General features: G+C 46.0%; 1 protein-coding gene across 1 annotated transcript in view; it reads right to left on the bottom strand.

The window, feature by feature from the left end:
- Positions 1-20,173, bottom strand: part of LOC139393125 (collagen alpha-1(VII) chain-like) — a 109,026-nt gene extending 88,853 nt beyond the window's left edge. Inside the window, exons 1-7 of the mRNA XM_071141492.1 lie at positions 19,945-20,173; positions 11,683-11,890; positions 7,371-7,551; positions 6,811-6,970; positions 5,770-5,863; positions 3,355-3,528; positions 1,546-1,709 (exon numbers count right to left, since the gene is read on the bottom strand). Of these exons, the coding sequence (XP_070997593.1) occupies positions 1,546-1,709; positions 3,355-3,528; positions 5,770-5,863; positions 6,811-6,970; positions 7,371-7,551; positions 11,683-11,758 (849 nt within the window). The 5' untranslated portion in view covers positions 11,759-11,890; positions 19,945-20,173. The remainder of the gene's footprint in view (positions 1-1,545; positions 1,710-3,354; positions 3,529-5,769; positions 5,864-6,810; positions 6,971-7,370; positions 7,552-11,682; positions 11,891-19,944) is intronic.
- Between the last annotated feature and the right edge of the window lie 474 nt (positions 20,174-20,647).

The raw sequence follows: 20,647 nt of genomic DNA on the forward strand, positions 1-20,647 counted from the left end.
ATCACTCTACTCTGTAATCATTCTACACCAGTCTTTCACCACTCAGTGTATCATCACTAGAATCACTCTACTCTGTAATCATTCTACACCAGTCTTTCACCACTCAGTGTATCATCACTAGAATCACTCTACTCTGTAATCATTCTACACCAGTCTTTCACCACTCAGTCAGCCGTGACACATATTTGTTCTTTCCCAGCACCAGCACACCTGATTCAACTATACAAGGGCTTGATAATTAATGAACTAGTGGAATCAGGTGAAATAGATCTGATATGTGCAACAGTTGTAGGGTGGTAGGTAGCCTAGCGTTTAGAGCGTTGGGCCAGTAACCAAAAGGTTGTTGGTTTGAACACCGTAGCAGTCAAGGTGAAAAAAAACTGTTCAATGTTCCCTTGAGCAAGGCACTTATCCCTAATTTTCTCCAGGGGCACATACAACTATGACTGACTCTGTAAAACAACACATTTCACTGCCTCTATCCAGTGTATTTGACAATAAAACACATTTGTTTGTAATGTTAGGGTTAGAAAACACTTTTTTATTCCACAGTACTCTTTCAAGTACATCTCAAACCCATTGCATCCATCCTCTCCTCTGTGACTTCACCACCTTCACAAGTTATGTACTGCCGCATAGCTTGATTGTCCCTGCAGGAATGGTTCTGTTAGAGAATGCTAAAATATCTTTCTCCAGAGTTCTACACCAGTGTCATAGCAAGGACACGCAAACAACCCACTCTGAGAATCCAGTGCTGTGCCCTGTGGCTCTGGCAAAGCTGTAGAAAATCACTGAGAGAATAAACACAATGGGGAAAGATTCCATGCCTGCGAGACAAAGAGAAAACACGCACGCGCACACGCGCACACACACACCAAACTATCCAAAACAAAGACTAAGAATGTGAGTGTCACAATATAGTTCAGAAGAAAGAGTCAGCAAATGTTCTTTACAGATGCACAAAAACTGAACACTCACACACTCTCCAACAAATAGAGTAGTGTACAGTACATTACAGTATATTGTAAAGCTCAAGGTCATTGTGATATTGCTTTCTGATTTTCCCTCACTGCATACTAGCCACACACACACACACACACACACACACACACACACACACACACACACACACACACACACACACACACACACACACACACACACACACACACACACACACACACACACACACACACACACACACACACACACCTCTATCTATCAGTATCCTGCTGTGGTCAGTCTCTGTGTCTGTACTCAGCACCATCTGGTCCTGGGCCCAATATCCTGTCACCTCTCACATCCCATCCCCGTGCCACCTTACCCACCTTCCACCCCCTCCCAACAAGATTTTGAGTCAATTCAGTTATCAATTCAGAAAGTGTTTTCAATTCAATTCCTGATTCAATTCAATTCCAGGCACTTTACCCAGGTGGTTTGACTCCTAATATCCTATTTTAGCCCATCGTCTGAGATGGCATTCAGCATTTAGCCACCATTATTACCACAACATCTCAACCTCTCAACATCCCCCCTCCCCTTCACCTGTGTCTGCAGGCTGGGCAGCAGCTGTCCCTTGGGACTGAGGGGGGTGACCAGGAGGCGGTAGCCGGTGACGTCCCCCGTGGCCTGGCTCCAGGTCAGCCTCAGACTACTGTAGGCTAGCTCACTCACCTGGAGGTCCCGGGGACCCACCACACGCTCCTCCACTGGGGAGGGAGATGGAGGGAAGGATGGAGGGAGGGAGATACAAGGATGGGTGGGGGAAAGATGGGGGAGAGGAGAGAGAGAAGGATGGGGGTGAGGGAGGGGAGATAGAAAGATGGGGAGGGGAGATAGAAAGATGGGGGTGAGGGAGGGGAGATAGAAAGATGGGGAGAGGAGAGAGAAGGATGGGGTGAGGGAGGGGAGATAGAAAGATGGGGAGAGGAGAGAGAAGGATGGGGGTGAGGGAGGGGAGATAGAAGGATGGAGGGGAGAGAAAGACAGAGAGAAAAGGATGGAGGGAGAGAAAGAAGGATGGAGGGGAGAGAACGAAGGATGGAGGGAGAGAAAGAAGGATGGAGGGAGAGAAAGAAGGATGGAGGGAGAAAAAGAAGGATGAAGGGGAGAGAAAGAAGGATGGAGGGAAAGAAAGAAAGAAGGATGGAGGGAGAGAAAGAAGGATGGAAGGAGAGAAAGAAGGATGGAGGGGAGAGAAAGACAGGGAGAAAAGGATGGAGGGAGAGAAAGAAGGATGGAGGGAGAGAAAGACAGGGAGAACAGGATGGAGGGAGAGAAAGAAGGATGGAGGGAGAGAAAGACAGGGAGAAAAGGATGGAGGGAGAGAAAGAGAGGGAGAAAAGGATGGAGGGAGAGAGAAAGACAGAGAGAAAAGGATGGAGGGAGAGAGAAAGACAGAGAGAAAAGGATGGAGGGAGAGAGAAAGACAGGGAGAAAAGGATGGAGGGAGAGAGAGAGAAAGACAGGGAGAAAAGTATGGAGGGAGAGAAAGACAGGGAGAAAAGGATGGAGGGAGAGAGAAAGACAGGGAGAAAAGGATGGAGGGAGAGAGAAAGACAGGGAGAAAAGGATGGAGGGAGAGAGAAAGACAGGGAGAAAAGGATGGAGGGAGAGAGAAAGACAGGGAGAAAAGGATGGAGGGAGAGAAAGAGAGGGAGAAAAGGATGGAGGGAGAGAGAAAGACAGGGAGAAAAGGATGGAGGGAGAGAGAAAGACAGAGAGAAAAGGATGGAGGGAGAGAAAGAGAGGGAGAAAAGGATGGAGGGAGAGAGAAAGACAGGGAGAAAAGGATGGAGGGAGAGAGAAAGACAGAGAGAAAATGATGGAGGGAGAGAAAGAAGGATGGAGGGAGAGAAAGAAGGATGGAGGGGAGAGAAAGAAGGATGAGGGGAGAGAAAGAAGGATGAGGGAGAGAAAGAAGGATGGAGGGAGAGAAAGACAGGGAGAAAAGGATGGAGGGAGAGAGAAAGACAGGGAGAAAAGGATGGAGGGAGAGAAAGAAGGATGGAGGGGAGAGAAAGAAGGATGGAGGGAGAGAAACAGAGATTGAAACATGAAGGGGTTAAAACATAAAGAACATACAAAGTACGTACCAGACACCACTAAACAAAATAACCTGTTTAAATATATACACATATACAATAACCATGGGCAGAACAGCTGACATCTAGCCACACTACACAAAGATACCTGCATAGCAGAACATCTCTGGGCATTCTCAGGAGTAGGTACTTTCGAAGTTGCCCTCAACCACTGATAAAGGATCAGATTCTTTTCACCCCTCTAATGGTTAGGGTTACGATTGGAGGTGAGCAATCTGATCCTGGATCAGTGGTTGGAACTAATTCTCACCGGCCGGGGTGTGTTTGACGGGGCGTGGGGGTTCAGAGGCGGTGAAACAGATTCTTCGGGACAGTTTGGGCAGGAGAGCATCCAGGAGAGAGAAGTCAGCGGCTAGCAACAGGTGTTCCTCGTGGGGCTCAGTCACAATCCTGCGCAGCTCTGATTCGTCGGCTCCTCTCACCCCTAGGAGAAGCATTTACATTTTTTATTTATCTTTATTTAACTAGGCAAATAAGTTAAGAACAAGAGAGAAAAGTGGGAGAGAAAGACAGAGAGAGAAGGATGGAGGGAGAGAGAAAGAAGGATGGACTGCCTTGTTCAGGGGCAGAACAACATATTTTTACCTTGTGAGCTCGGGGATTCGATCCAGCAACCTTTCGGTTACTGGTCCAACGCTCTAACCACTAGGTTACCTACCTATAAAAGCTAGAATGGACATAGTTGTAAAAATGTTTTTTTCAGTACACCCAATATGGCACCAAAATAGCATTCAGCAATGCAAAGAAATCCGTTTTCAGAACTACTAGAGAGAGTTCATCCATTCTGTCCTAGTTGCTCCTATCTAGTATATCTATCTATTCATTTTATTCATTAATTAGCATTGATCTATCATAGTGTCCATTTGTCATGACAAAGTACTGTACAGGGAATTAAGTGAATCTTGTTCCATTCCAAATGCGATTAGAGAGACACAATGTTCTGTTAACTGCTCATACTGTTAGAGTGTCAAGGGGTTTAGAGTGATGGAGCTCACGCAATGTGTTGAGATGAGAGATATATCCTGAGACACACACACACACACACATGTCCACACACGCTCACATGTCCACACACGCACACACACACAATTCCCCTAACCCCACACACAGATAACAACCCCCCCCCCCCACCACAGACAGACACATCATAAGGCGCTGACTGATCACCCCCCCCCCCCTGCTCTGGTGGTGTAGTGTACTGTGTAGTGAACTGTGTAGTGCCTGTGTTAGCTGGCTCTGTCCAGCTGTGAGAGACAGAGAGGAGCTAGCTGATCAGACTGATGCTTCCCTCTATAGGGATGATGAATGCCAGGACCCGGCCTCCGTGTCAGTGGGGGTGGGAGGGGGGGGCACAGAAAAGCCTGATGAAAAATCATTGTAATTAGGTCACCACTGGCTAATGAGCTGTAATTATTTCCTGTCTCTGGGCTGAGGAGAGCAGAGACACTCTCACTGCACATGTCAATGAATGTCTATGTACTGTATGTCTATGTACTGCATGTCTATGTACTGTATGTCTATGTACTGTATGTCTATGTACTGCATGTTTATGTACTGCATGTCTATGTACTGTATGTCTATGTACTGTATGTCTATGTACTGTATGTCTATGTACTGTATGTCTATGTACTGTATGTCTATGTACTGTATGTCTATGTACTGTATGTCTATGTACTGTATGTCTATCTACTGTATGTCTATGTACGCTATGTATATGTACTGCATGTTTATGTACTGTATGTCTATGTACTGTATGTCTATGTACTGTATGTCTATGTACTGTATGTCTATGTACTGCATGTCTATGTACTGCATGTCTATGTACTGTATGTCTATGTACTGTATGTCTATGTACTGTATGTCTATCTACTGTATGTCTATGTACTCTATGTATATGTACTGCATGTTTATGTACTGTATGTCTATGTACTGTATGTCTATGTACTGTTTGCAGTCACACATGGGTAGATAGGTCATGGAGTGCATGAAGTGTAAGCAATATGCAGTACTTAAAACACAAAGTGACTGATACACAGATGTACACACGTAGGCTCAACACACACATATTCACACACGTAGGCTCAACACACACATATTCACACACGTAGGCTCAACACACACATAATCACACACGTAGGCTCAACACACACATATTCACACACGTAGGCTCAACACACACATAATCACACACGCAGGCTCAACACACATAATCACACAGGTAGGCTCAACACACACATAATCACACACGTAGGCTCAACACACACATAATCACACACACAGGCTCAACACACACATAATCACACACACAGGCTTAACACACACATAATCACACACGCAGGCTCAACACACACATAATCACACACGCAGGCTCAACACACATAATCACACAGGTAGGCTCAACACACACATAATCACACACGCAGGCTCAACACACATAATCACACAGGTAGGCTCAACACACACATAATCACACACGTAGGCTCAACACACACATAATCACACACTTGCAAATGCACGCAGGCACAAGCACACACACTTCAATGATATACCATGAATACCACATTCATTTTTCACCTAAGGCACAGCAGCTAGGTAAGCTGGATAGAATCTCCAGGACGCTGCAGGGATGTGGTATGAATATATAATCACAGCGTTCCAGACTCACCCACTGCATAGATAGAGATTCCATTGTCTGTGACAGCCTTGGCCGGCCCATCCACCTGGTCATCCGAACGGCCGTTTGTGATCAGGACAGCAATCTGCAAACACGGAAAATCTAATCAAACTAGCTCTATGTTACAGATCTACCAGAATATACAACTACAATCCGTATTTACTGCAAGGGTCTTTCCAATAGCGACACACAATTGCACAGAACTAGACAAACTAGACCCGCTCTACTAGATTAACTAGATCTTCCTTCGTAGGGAGCACACTTGCCTTCATTGGAAATAGCACATTTCCATGCATTCTAAAAACAAGCCCTGTCCTTAGAGATATTTGACATGTTTTAACTCATAATTACATGCATAATGCAATAACGCAGTGTGAAACTTAAAACACTGCGGAATGATAATTCCCCATTATGAAAAATTCACTGCAGTTCGTCGAAAGTTAAGGCCCCAATTGATGGGGGTGGGGGGAGAGGGTAAGGGGGAGGAGGGGAGGAGGGGGTGAGAGCACATCAATATGCACCTGATGTGGCTATGGTGTGTGTGCTCAGCCTTCTGAGTGGTGAAGTCAAATATGTCAGCCTAATCCTGCTCTCTCTCTCTGCCACATCAGCTGTGGTTCAGCATGACTTGCAGTGTGTGTGTGTGTGTGTGTGTGTGTGTGTGTGTGAGAGAGACTTGCAGGGCTGTGAAGAATCTCAATGACTGACATGTTATTCCAGGTGCAGCTGGGATAGTGCAGTGTAACACTTCAAGGAGAAGTGCAGTTGCTAACAGCTGCTGAGGGGAAACGGCTCAAAATAATGTCCGGAACGGAGCAGATGGAATGGTATCAATCAACTGGGAAGCATTTGTTTGATGTATTTGACCATTCCACCGATTCCACTCCAGTCATTACCACGAGCCTGTTCTCCCAAATAAAGGTGCCACCAACCTCCTGTGGTTGCTAACTATCAGATCTCACAATGCCTGGAGAAGTGCTTAACATCCCAGGGACCACATATAGCAATCTCCTGAGATGCACAGTAGTTAACCTTGGGGGTATTGTCCCTGGTGATAGCCGCACTGAAGACATAATCCACCAGGAACTGGAGGGCGTCGCCCGTTCGACTGGCCCCGCCTTCAAAGGGGAGGTCCTTTACTGCCCTCAGGACCTCCTCGAGACTACTGTAGTCTGTCAGGGCGATACGCATCCTGAAGACAGAGAGAGAGAGAGAGAGAGAGAGAGCAGAAGAGTCATTCCTGGGTTGATCAGCCTGTCTATACTGATCAGCAGCGAGGCTCTATGGATCCTAACAGGGCCTAATACAGACAGAGCAAAAGTCCCGAGCTTCTTTGCAACTCTGGAGTGAAGTTAGGAAAATGTCTTTAGGAATTCACTGAAGATGTTTTAGACAAAGTCAAAGCAGTAACACCAATTATTGTCTGATTGAAGACTATGACTAGTTAATTAGTTAAATTAGGTGTACCAAAAGCCTGCAGGGCTTACCCCTGGAGAGAGGGGTAAAGGAATGTTTATGCAAATACATAAATGTTCCTAAGTAACCTTTGCGGATAACATTGCCCAACCCGGCAGACCTATAGCCATATAGACCTGGGTATATCTCCGTAGACGGTGACGCCAAAGCGGATGCCCTCGGACCCCACCACGCTGTCCTGAAAGGAATTGATGATGGCCGAGATGAAGTCTTTAACCCTGGAGAAGCTGGTCTGGCCCACGCCCCACGACTCATCCACCAAGAACACTAGGTCTGCAGGCTCCGCCGTCCGACATGCTGGGGGAAGAGCAGATATATGACTGGTTTAGTGGTTTAGTGTGGCAAGATTCCATTCCATTTCCCAGAATTCGGGGTTGGAGGACTGCAGATGTCCTGCAGGGATGTCTGTATATCAGTCTGTATTCAGCATGAGAAGATGTGCGTCTCTGCATCCCTTCCATTGCATCTTTTAGTTGAGTGGGATTTCTCTCAGCCTCGGGGGACAATAAAGGCCAGATTAACTGAGCGTTGGCACCTGTTCATTTCACAAGAGAAGACAAAACAAAGAAGAAAAAGAGTGTGTTTATTCAACCTGAATTCCAAAGCCTTCTCCTTCATTTAATGTAGCTTCATTTCACCTATTGTTCCTCTCATGTTTCGTTCTCTGTGAAACCAGAAACTCAACTGATCTGTTTCTGTCCACGCTCCACGGTGAACCTTTATTTTATTGAACCTTTATTTTACACATTCTCATTTACAGCAACGACCTGCGGAATAGTTAGAGGGGAGAGGAGGGGGGATGAATGAGCCAATTGGACGCTAAAAAACATTAGTGGCAAAAATGCCAAACTGACCCACAATCAGCATCTCGGGCCAACTTCACCCCACTCCTCTCCAAACAGTGTTTCCCCATTCTACCACAAGGTGGCAGTATACCTCCATTAAATATGGAAGGGGATACCTAGTCAGTTGCACAACCTTCTGCATTTAACCCAAACCCTCCGAATTGAAGAGGTTCAGGGAGCTTCCTTAATCGTAGTCATCGGTGCCTGAAGAGCAGTTGTTACTGGGGGTTAACTGCCTTGCTCAGGAGCAGAACAGCAGATTTTTCCACCTTGCGGATTTGAACCAGAAATCTTTCGGTTAGTGGCCCAACACTTTTGACTGCTAGGCTACCAGCCTCGGCAGGTAATACATTTCCGTGGCCAACCTTCTGCTGTCACAGACAGCGCACCACAAGGCTCCTATGAATGTTTAATGGCACACAGGTGAGGCGTTGAGACCATCAATATTCTGAGCAGTCCAGCAGTAACATTTTAGTACAGCGAAGAGGAAGGCTTGGAATAGCAACATAAACAGCCTAAAGTGGGGCCAGCATCCGCGTCCGCTCAAACACACACCGGGCGGTAGAATAGGTGTTGAGTCTCTTTGCATAACCACACACACTGGAACAGATGCACACCTGTTGCATGGTAATGGATGTAAATGTGTGTGTTTGTGGCGGACACACCCACTATATGAACCGTATTACTTGCCATATTAGCCACACACACACACACACACACACACACACACACACACACACACACACACACACACACACACACACACACACACACACACACACACACACACACACACACACACACACACACACACACACACACACACACACACACACACACACACACACACGAACAGTCTACACACACATTGTCCCTGTCAGTGCCCCAGTATTACCGTGACAGAATAGATTACAACAGGGAATAGACGATACGGTCCAGTGATTGTGCTCTATGTGATAACTCAGCCTCTCTCCTTTCCCCTTGTCCTCCCTCGCTTTCCTCTCCTCTTTTATCCTACCCTTCCTTGGCTGCCATCCCGGGATTCAGCGGGGGTGACATATGTCCCGGCTCACCGCGGACCAGCATTCTGCTCCTGCTCACAAAACTATATCCTCCATTCTACAGTCAGGAGACTAAGTATCACAGGGAACCGTTTTGGAGACTACACCGACAAACTGCCTCTGGCCACATCACCATGTAATGGAGTCTGTGACGCATGCTTAAACCTTTACAGGTCATGGGAAACGACAGTGTGAGTCATGACTGAGCTCGGTTCCTAAGTCAAGCTTCACAAAGGCAGCAAACCAAACCACGGACGGACAGATTGACGGGCGGACAGATTGACGGACGGACAGATTAACGGGCGGACAGATTGACGGGCGGACAGATTGACGGGCGGACAGATTGACGGGCGGACAGATTGACGGGCGGACAGATTGACGGGCGGACAGATTGACGGGCCGGACAGATTGACGGGCCGACAGATTGACGGGCCGACAGATTGACGGACGGACAGATTGACGGACGGACAGATTGACGGGCCGACAGATTGACGGACGGACAGATTGACGGGCCGACAGATTGACGGACGGACAGACAGATGGATAGACTGGAGGATTGGAGGATGGACAGACAGACAGGCAGACTGACTGACTGACTGAAGGATGGACAGACAGACAGGCAGACTGACTGACTGAAGGATGGATGGATAGACAGACTGACTTAAGGACGGACCGACGAACGGACAGGCAGACAGGCAGATGGATAGACAAACAGATGGGAAAGAATGTAAATTGTCCAGACAGAGAGACTGACTGACAGACAGACAGAGAGGAAACACATACATTGTTCAGACAAATAGACAGACTGACAGATAGACAGACTGACAGATAGACAGACTGACAGATAGACAGACTGACAGATAGACAGACTGACAGATAGACAGACTGAGGGGAAAAGATCAAATGTCCAGACTGCATACTGTGTCTGGCAGGTGAGAACCACATGTCTAGAATTGCTAGACAACACATGGTGAAGGGTCATTATAGTTCAGTACCTGTCCACTGTTGTCTACCTAGTTGCTACATATCATCATCTAACAATACAGTACAGTCAATAGTCTGTTCATTATTCACGACATTCGAATATTGGGACATAAGAACTTGGATCCATGTGTGAATCTTTGACAAAAGAGAACAAGCCCCAAGAATGGCAACAGTTGGTTACTCCAATGGTACCTTTCCAGACAGGCTTTAGTCTTGAGTTGGTTCCTCTAGTTTCAACACAGCTGCCAGCCAGGCTGGTGTATTTGACAAAATTCCATCTGCACCATCTAAGTACTACTTTGGGGAAAAAGGTAACGTAAAAAAATAATATTTAAATGCATTTAATCTCACAGAACATGAGAGTCAGTGACGTTGGTGTTTAAATCAAGCCCAGTCTAAAGCCTTCTGTCAGTTAAACACCGTAAGCATAGAATTATAGTACTGCTGCAGATTCAAGGGGAAGCCTGACTGGGCCTCAACCTCAGAACCTCAGCCATTACACTGAAAGAACCTCTCAGCGAGGTTGGTAGGTGTTGCACAAACATTGTTTCATTCCAATAGTTGGAAAGTAAAAAATAAATTAAAAATGCATTACTGGCTGCCAATCAGATTCCACCCTGAGAGTTCATCTTTAGCCAGTTGATTGGCTAATTCAACCTTCCATGGCATCCAAGAACATCGGAAGCTGTGTACAGTAAACCTCTAGCAGACATGCCTTTGATTTAGCTTGGAATTTGCACTTTTGGGACTATGCCATTGGTTCTGATGTAAAACCAAATGAAACCCAGCTTAAGTATTTGAACAGATTTGACATATGTATTTGACACAGGTATGATGTACAGTACCAAACCTAAGGCCAAGATTTGACAGTGGACTGTCGTCTGACAGATAGTGGTGAACAGGAGGCTCCCAGATGTTCAGAATGCCCTGTCTAAAGATGGAAGAGTGACTGAGTCTGCATCACTGTCTACCTGCCTAGTCCATCCAGGTGTCTAGACATACTGGACATACAGACATTATTTAGTCTAGCACTTGTGTCTGAAACAGATAGACGGAGCATGAGAGAAAAAAAGACAGGATGGAGAGAGGAGAAGGACAGGATGGAGAGAGGAGAAGGACAGGATGGAGAGAGGAGAAGAAGGAGAGGACAGAGAGAGGAGGAGAAGGACAGGATGGAGAGAGGAGGAGAAGGAGAGGACAGAGAGAGGAGGAGAAAGGAAAGGGTAAGTGGGTGGTGGGGAGACACACAGAACGAGATGGAGAGTGGGCTGGAAAGAAATAATGAGAGGAAGGTTTGGTGAGATACAGGGAGATAAGTGGAACAAGTATAGAGAAATGGTGAGATAGATAAGGAGGAACAGAGACGGAGAGAGAGAGGAGGGGGAGAGAGACGGAGAGAGAGAGAAACAGAGAGAGATAGTGAGAGATGTTGAGAAAGCTGAGGAAAGGGAATGGTCAGGAGAGAAATGGTGAGAGGGAAGGGGAAAGAGAGAGGCAGAGAGAGGGATGGAGAGAGAGAAAGAGGTCAAATCCAATACCTTCTGCCTGTTCAGTGACTGCCTGGTGGGAGAGAGACAGGGACAGCAGAACAATCCACAAGCAGGAATGGCCCATGCTCTGTCCTCCTCCTCCTCTTTTATCCCTCCTTCTTCTCTCCTGTTCTCTCCTGTTCCTGGTCGTCTCCTCAGATCTCCTCCGACAGATCCACGTCCTCGTTAAGATTCAGCTCAGACTCTTCTATCTTTTCTGAAAGCAACAACGTGAAACAGTTAAACAAGGCCCATACATGAGTGTTTTCTACACAACACTATCACATGTTGAATCAGACTGATCCCAGGTCAGCATGTCAGGCCAGAAAGAGGACATCGTCACGGTCTCAGGTAGGTCTCTATCTTCATGAGTATGATTCACGATAATATCTGCTACACTTACATATCCCTATATTCAGCTGACTAATTTGTTTCCCACGCAGGAATCAACACCCTCCTCTAAGCAGCTGAGAACCATCACGATAGTCAAATATTCACCAAATCATTTCAAAGCCATGACATTTCAGATGGTGAATCACATCCCGTTCAGTAGCTAACAGTCAGTGTGATGTTTCACACAGTTGAACATGGCTACCACAATGTGGAGCCCTTAACGAATGTTCACTTTGGAAGGACCCTGGGCGATCAAGACTTCACGGCAGGACTCCTATTTGTGCACATGGCCATGAATATACTCCTGTCTGCAACACGTCAGTACCAAGGTTGTTACTATGGAGACTGTTGACAGCTCCCTTGAAAAAAGCTAAGCAATTAGGCACAATGAACATTCACCATCTCACAGCGAACAACACCGATATACTAAATCAACACCCTGCTCTAATCAACTGAAAACCATTGCAATAGTAAAATATTCACAGTATTCATGAAATCATATCAAAGCCATGACATTTCAGATGGTGAATCATGCCTATCCCTTTCAGTAGATAACAGTCAGTTAACTACCATATGGGTCTTTTTCCCGACAATGTGACCTGATCAAATTATGAGATAAAGTTATAGCCTATAACTAAGGCCCAGATTTGTCCCAAGTCTACTTCCTGATCCTGGTCATTATATTCCATATAGTCTAAACTGCATAACCATCCCCACAGAATCAAGGTCGTCTGGAATGGGAGCCATAGCATCTACCTCGGCTTTGAGGCATACCTGGCCTGCCACGGTCCCCCAGACCAGAACACCTATCCTGGGGAAGAGATTAGTCGAGCCCCCTGCCCTGAAGCCTTCTCCCACTCCTAGCCCTGGAACTCACATACCAGGTCTGATTAATCCCTGAGCTAGGCTAAGACACCATAGCTAATTGTTCCGTCCGTCCGTCTGTCCGTCTGTCTGTGTGTGTGTCTGTGTGTGTGTGTGTGTGTGTGTGTGTGTGTGTGTGTGTGTGTGTGTGCATGTTGAGTTTGATCGCGACACCAAAGAAAATCTGTAATAACAGACATCTGTGTCCAGTTCTTATCTCCACCTGAAGGTACGCATCTGTGTCGATGTGTGTGTGTCTCCACGTGTGTGTGTGTGTTTGTATGTGTGTGTGTCTGTATATATGTGTGTCCATCTGTGTGTGTGTGTTTGTATGTGTGTGTGTCTGTATATATGTGTGTCCATCTGTGTGTGTGTGTTTGTATGTGTGTGTGTCTGTATATGTGTGTCCATCTGTGTGTGTGTTTGTTTGTATGTGTGTGTGTCTGTATATATGTGTGTCCATCTGTGTGTGTGTGTTTGTATGTGTGTGTGTCTGTATATATGTGTGTCCATCTGTGTGTGTGTTTGTATGTGTGTGTGTCTGTATATATGTGTGTCCATCTGTGTGTGTGTGTTTGTATGTGTGTGTGTCTGTATATATGTGTGTCCATCTGTGTGTGTGTGTCAGCATTTCTTTGTGCGGTCCAATCTACAATCTAATAGACAGCAAGTCCTCTGTGACCAGACCATGACATATGGTTTCCTTTGCATTAACATGTCACGGCCTGCACTATAGCAATACATTTCAAAGAGGAGAAGTGTGTCTGGTGAAACCTTAAGCGTTCCTCCCAGTAATCAGGTCTGGGAAAGGATACGTATTAACTGTCTATGAAGGTACACTGCAATCCAAGGTTAATGATTGGTGGAAACAATCTCTCCCTTCAGGACACTTGCGTGCGCGAGCACACGCACACACACACACACACACACACACACTTCAGAAGAGAAAGTGCATGCATTCCAGGTCATGGAGTCCCAGGAAGGAGAGCGTAGCCTCAAGGCTGCTCTACATTCCAGGTCATGGAGTCCCAGGAAGGAGAGCGTAGCCTCAAGGCTGCTCTACATTCCAGGTCATGGAGTCCCAGGAAGGAGAGCGTAGCCTCAAGGCTGCTCTACATTTCAGGTCATGGAGTCCCAGGAAGGAGAGCGTAGCCTCAAGGCTGTTCTACATTTCAGGTCATGGAGTCCCAGGAAGGAGAGCGTAGCCTCAAGGCTGCTCTACATTCCAGGTCATGGAGTCCCAGGAAGGAGAGCATAGCCTCAAGGCTGCTCTACATTTCAGGTCATGGAGTCCCAGGAAGGAGAGCGTAGCCTCAAGGCTGCTCTACATTTCAGGTCATGGAGTCCCAGGAAGGAGAGCGTAGCCTCAAGGCTGCTCTACATTCCAGGTCATGGAGTCCCAGGAAGGAGAGCGTAGCCTCAAGGCTGCTCTACATTCCAGGTCATGGAGTCCCAGGAAGGAGAGCGTAGCCTCAAGGCTGCTCTACATTTCAGGTCATGGAGTCCCAGGAAGGAGAGCGTAGCCTCAAGGCTGCTCTACATTCCAGGTCATGGAGTCCCAGGAAGGAGAGCGTAGCCTCAAGGCTGCTCTACATTCCAGGTCATGGAGTCCCAGGAAGGAGAGCGTAGCCTCAAGGCTGCTCTACATTCCAGGTCATGGAGTCCCAGGAAGGAGAGCGTAGCCTCAAGGCTGCTCTACATTTCAGGTCATGGAGTCCCAGGAAGGAGAGCGTAGCCTCAAGGCTGCTCTACATTCCAGGTCATGGAGTCCCAGGAAGGAGAGCGTAGCCTCAAGGCTGCTCTACATTCCAGGTCATGGAGTCCCAGGAAGGAGAGCGTAGCCTCAAGGCTGCTCTACATTTCAGGTCATGGAGTCCCAGGAAGGAGAGCGTAGCCTCAAGGCTGCTCTACATTCCAGGTCATGGAGTCCCAGGAAGGAGAGCGTAGCCTCAAGGCTGCTCTACATTCCAGGTCATGGAGTCCCAGGAAGGAGAGCGTAGCCTCAAGGCTGCTCTACATTCCAGGTCATGGAGTCCCAGGAAGGAGAGCGTAGCCTCAAGGCTGCTCTACATTCCAGGTCATGGAGTCCCAGGAAGGAGAGCGTAGCCTCAAGGCTGCTCTACATTCCAGGTCATGGAGTCCCAGGAAGGAGAGCGTAGCCTCAAGGCTGCTCTACATTTCAGGCCAAATGGAATTTTCTATCTGCTTGTTGACGTGACATTAAAAGGTGCTTCTGCAAAGGTCAGATACATTTAAAAGACAACATTTCTGATCCTTAAGAGTCTGTTGACGCACCCCCTGCATCACTCTAAGTAACATAATGAGAAAGGTTTAAGCTGGAGATATCAGGGTTTTCCGCGTACATCGGCCTTCCTCATCTGAGGTGACGAGTTACAAAGGGGTTTTAAAATATCAAATAGCTGAATGATCCATGGTATGACCATCTTAAAACAATTCCATATGTCAGCCTAGTAACAGCCTCCCAAACGGCTTAGACTTTTAGAGGTTATAAAAGGTCAATAGATTAGCTATGGTGAGGTTATGATTTTTAGATGGCATTTATAGTATCTCTGTATTTTTGCCTTTCCCTACAGTAGGTGTGTGTGTCAAGTCTGTCTTAGCTCAGCTAGTAAATACAGATACCAGATAGAGCTACACCTCCCCCTTAACCCCTCACCCCATCGCTGAATCTCTCCATCACTCTATCAAAACATCCATCCCTCCATCAAAACATCCATCCCTCCATCAAAACATCCATCCCTCCATCAAAACATCCATCCCTCCATCAAAACATCCATCCATCAAAACATCCATCCCTCCATCAAAACATCCATCCATCAAAACATCCATCCCTCCATCAAAACATCCATCCCTCCATCAAAACATCCATCCATCAAAACATCCATCCCTCCATCAAAACATCCATCCCTCCATCAAAACATCCATCCCTCCATCAAAACATCCATCCATCAAAACATCCATCCCTCCATCAAAACATCCATCCCTCCATCAAAACATCCATCCCTCCATCAAACCATCCATCCCTCCATCAAACCATCCATCCCTCCATCAAAACATCCATCCCTCCATCAAAACATCCATCCCTCCATCAAAACATCCATCCCTCCATCAAAACATCCATCCATCAAAACATCCATCCCTCCATCAAAACATCATCCCTCCATCAAAACATCCATCCCTCCATCAAAACATCCATCCCTCCATCAAAACATCATCCCTCCATCAAAACATCCATCCCTCCATCAAAACATCCATCCCTCCATCAAAACATCCATCCCTCCATCAAAACATCCATCCCTCCATCAAAACATCATCCCTCCATCAAAACATCATCCCTCCATCAAAACATCCATCCCTCCATCAAAACATCCATCCCTCCATCAAAACATCCATCCCTCCATCAAAACATCCATCCCTCCATCAAAACATCCATCCATCAAAACATCCATCCCTCCATCAAAACATCCATCCATCAAAACATCCCTCCATCAAAACATCCATCCATCAAAACATCATCCCTCCATCAAACCATCCATTCCTCCATCAAACCATCCATCCTGCTAGATCACCTCTCTAGACCCTAGATCAACTTCAGATCAACTTCAGGTAGAAATGAAATCCGAAAATGTTTCCCCATAGTTTTATTTCACAGCAGTTTGAAGGCCTGGCCAGATAACGTCAGGGCGTTTGACTGTTTGAGAGGCATGTTGAGTTTACAGCCAGTCAGATGGGAGAGCTGCCAGAGGTTACACAGCATACCCAAAAGATACACAACACCTCTCCATTCACATACCAATCCAAGCCAGTCCTGTCTCTGCTTGTATCCTGCTACATACTGTACATGTTAAAGTGTAGAAACTTACAGTTGTAGAAACCTGACATCAGTTTACAGATGTAGGATCTTCATTTGGGCAGCTTGCAGCAACAGGACATTATTATGAGTATTATAATTAATGGACATTATTGTTGGGGTTGATACATTTCTTGTTAGGGAAAATTAAGTATGAAATTTAAAAGTGAAAATTACAAACTTTAGAAGCCTTTTTTATACTCAAATACACTACAAGTTAGAACATTCTCAGCAACAAAAGAGTGATCAAATTAAGATCTGACATCTGTATATCATAGTCACAAGCCACAGACAGTAAGGCAAACTGGTTTTACAGTAAGGGCTGGCTTTCCGGACCCTTCTTCCTAGACTTATAAAGCTCAATGGTGAGTCTCAATTGAAAGAGCTTTTTCCCTCTCCAGGAGTGGGCTTCATCTGGGTCTGCCTTCTGAGTCATCTGCTGAACAAGTGCATCTCTCTGTGTAAAGTAGGTTCATGTACTGATCCTGGGTTGGTGTTGCAGAGTTGGAACTTACTACATCTTTCCCCAAGTCAGGCTGTGAAGACAACTGTTGCTCATTACAGACATAGTTAGATGGTTAGAGTGTCAACTGATGTTCCCTGAGGTCACAGGGGAGAAAATCAAAGATGGCGGCTACTTCACAAGGGGTCAAAGCATGTGTTAGTCAAAAGGACCCTCTGCTTCTTTCAACTTCACCAATAGAACCCTCTGCTTCTTTCAACTTCACCAATAGGACCCTCTGCTTCTTTCAACTTCACCAATAGAACCCTCTGCTTCTTTCAACTTCACCAATAGAACCCTCTGCTTCTTTCAACTTCACCAATAGGACCCTCTGCTTCTTTCAACTTCACCAATATAACCCTCTGCTTCTTTCAACTTCACCAATAGAACCCTCTGCTTCTTTCAACTTCACCAATAGAACCCTCTGCTTCTTTCAACTTCACCAATAGAACCCTCTGCTTCTTTCAACTTCACCAATAGAACCCTCTGCTTCTTTCAACTTCACCAATAGAACCCTCTGCTTCTTTCAACTTCACCAATAGAACCCTCTGCTTCTTTCAACTTCACCAATATAACCCTCTGCTTCTTTCAACTTCACCAATAGAACCCTCTGCTTCTTTCAACTTCACCAATAGAACCCTCTGCTAATTTCAACTTCACCAATAGAACCCTCTGCTTTTTTCAACTTCACCAATAGAACCCTCTGCTAATTTCAACTTCACCAATTATCCAGATATAATACTTGAGCTAAGATTGATTAAGCTGCCCAGGACAATGGAACCAAATACATAGTCCCGAAAGTGCAAACTCCAAGATAATTCAAGCGCGCTTCAAATACTTGCAGGCATTTGAAAGTACTTGACATATTATGTACTGTACTGACCCAGGTCTGCAATGATGTAAGTGCACACTTCTATGGACTCTTAATCAGCAATGGACCAGGCCTCAATCTGAAGATGCAGAGGGGCATTTCTGCAAAGGCTACACTCACAAACAGGTCAGAAGCACTCAGCAACCTCTGACAACGTCCCTGCAACGCTCTCACAATGCAATCACTTGTGTCCAGCCTGGCAGCCTCACCTTAGCACTGGAGAGGGTATTGTGTCTGTCTGGCCCCAGTTAGTGTATTACAGCTCAGAGTGGATTAAAGGTAGAGGACATAAACATGGTCTCTCTCTCTCACCAACTTCATTTCTCTTTCGCTACCACTCACCTGCTATCTCTCCCTATATAATACTCCATCTCTCTCTCTCTCCATTTGGTACCACATGCCCTACAAGTCCAACCGCATGTCAGCTATTTCTACATAATGGCATTTTCCACATCACAGAGGATTATCCCTGCAGGTGTGAAATTGGGAGCATTTAAAAGGCGCACACACACACACACACACACACACACACACACACACACACACACACACACACACACACACACACACACACACACACACACACACACACACACACACACACACACACACACACACACACACACACACACACACACACACACACACACACACACACACACATCGGGTGTAAACACAAGCTTGTGTGTATGGGTGTGTGTGCCTGCCTCAAGCTGTAGTATCTATGTGATTCCCAGAAATTGGGATATGTAGTATTATCAAGATAAACATGTACACAAAATACACGTGCACGCATGCACACACACACGCACAAACACACACACACACACACACGTGCATGCACAAACGCAGACATACAGTCCTTAATATTAAAAAGTAATGAATCATTATGATTCCATTTTATCACCACTTCCTAATGCTAGTTATTCTATACAGACATGTCTACACATGGGGAATTCCCTATAGTACACTCCAGGCTCATCACATTATGCTCCAGCTCTCAGATACAACAGGGACCTTCATGTGCTCCTGCTATCTAGAACCTTTAAGGGTTCTTCGGCTGTCCCCATAGGATAACCTTTTGAATAACCCTTGTGGGTTACAGGAATAACCCTTTTGAGTTCCATCTAGAACCCAGTCTACAGAGGGTTCTACATGGAGCCAAAAAGGGTTCTATGTGGAACCAAAATGTGTTCTACTATGTGGACAGTCAAAGAACCCTTTTAGAAGCCTGTTGTCTAAGAGTGTTCCTGTGCAGGCGTCCCCTCTACACAGTGTGGATGTGGCAGTAGCAGGCCGCAACAGGTTATTTGCTTTAATGCTACAATGCACTTTCCTCTTGTCTCAGACATTATGTTTCAAAGCATGAGTAATGCTGGGAATGCAATGAATTCCTGAATATAAAGTGGGGGAAAGGCTCCTTAAACACATTATATAGATATAAATGCTTCCATTTTCTGCCAAAGCCTTTTCAGCTGCATTAGCTCTGCTAGTTTCTCTCTCTTTGAAAACTATATTGAGTGGAACGGCGCGTTCAGAAAATAACAGTTTCCAAATTTGTTCCACAATTACCAGACTGTAGCTGGGTGTTAACTTTAGAACTGGCAGAGACAGTGGGTGTCTCCCAGATTGCAGCCTATTCCCTATATAGTGCACTACTTTTCTAATCAAATGTAGGTAACTATATAAAGAGTAGGGTGCCATTTGAGACATAGCCAGACAGTGAAAGTAGTGGCCCACTCACAGAGCCCCTAAAAGCTTCTTGCTTACCTCTCCAGGGATAGGACACATCCTCTTGTTCTGGCAACTTGTTCTGGCAACTGCTGCTTGCTGCTCTCTACGGGTTGCCAGGTTGTGAGAGAAAAAAATCCCTGAGAAAAAGTTTAGAAGTGCCCACAGGGGAGAAGTAAGAATCCGAGATTGTATTGTATTGTATTCCATAAAATAAGTAGTTGCAACACTCACATACAGTAGATTGTGTACTGTGTGTGAGAGAAGAAGTGTGTGTGAGTAGGTAGAGTGAATGAATGAGAACAGTTAGAGAGGGGGGTATGGAGCTGCTGGAACCTGTTGGCTCACTCTCTGACAGAGAGAGAGAGAGAAGAGAGAGAGAGAGAGAGAGAGAGAGAGAGAGAGAGAGAGAGAGAGAGAGAGAGAGAGAGAGAGAGAGAGAGAGAGAGAGAGAGAGAGAAGAGAGAAGAGAGAGAGAGAGAGAGAGAGAAGAGAGAGGAGAGAGAGAGAGAGAGAAAGAGAGAGAAAGAGAGAGGAGAGAGAGAGAGAAAGAGAGAGGAGAGAGAGAGAGAAAGAGAGAGAGAGGAGAGAGAGAGAGAGAGAAGAGAGAAAGAGAGAGAGAGAAGAGAGAAAGAGAGAGAGAGAGAGAGAGAGAGAGAGAGAGGAGAGAGAAGAGAGAAAGAGAGAGGAGAGAGAGAAGAGAGAGGAGAGAGAGAGAGAGAGAAAGAGAGAGAAAGAGAGA

Source organism: Oncorhynchus clarkii, chromosome 33 (genome assembly GCF_045791955.1).
Source record: "Oncorhynchus clarkii lewisi isolate Uvic-CL-2024 chromosome 33, UVic_Ocla_1.0, whole genome shotgun sequence".
Taxonomy (NCBI): Eukaryota; Metazoa; Chordata; class Actinopteri; order Salmoniformes; family Salmonidae; genus Oncorhynchus; species Oncorhynchus clarkii.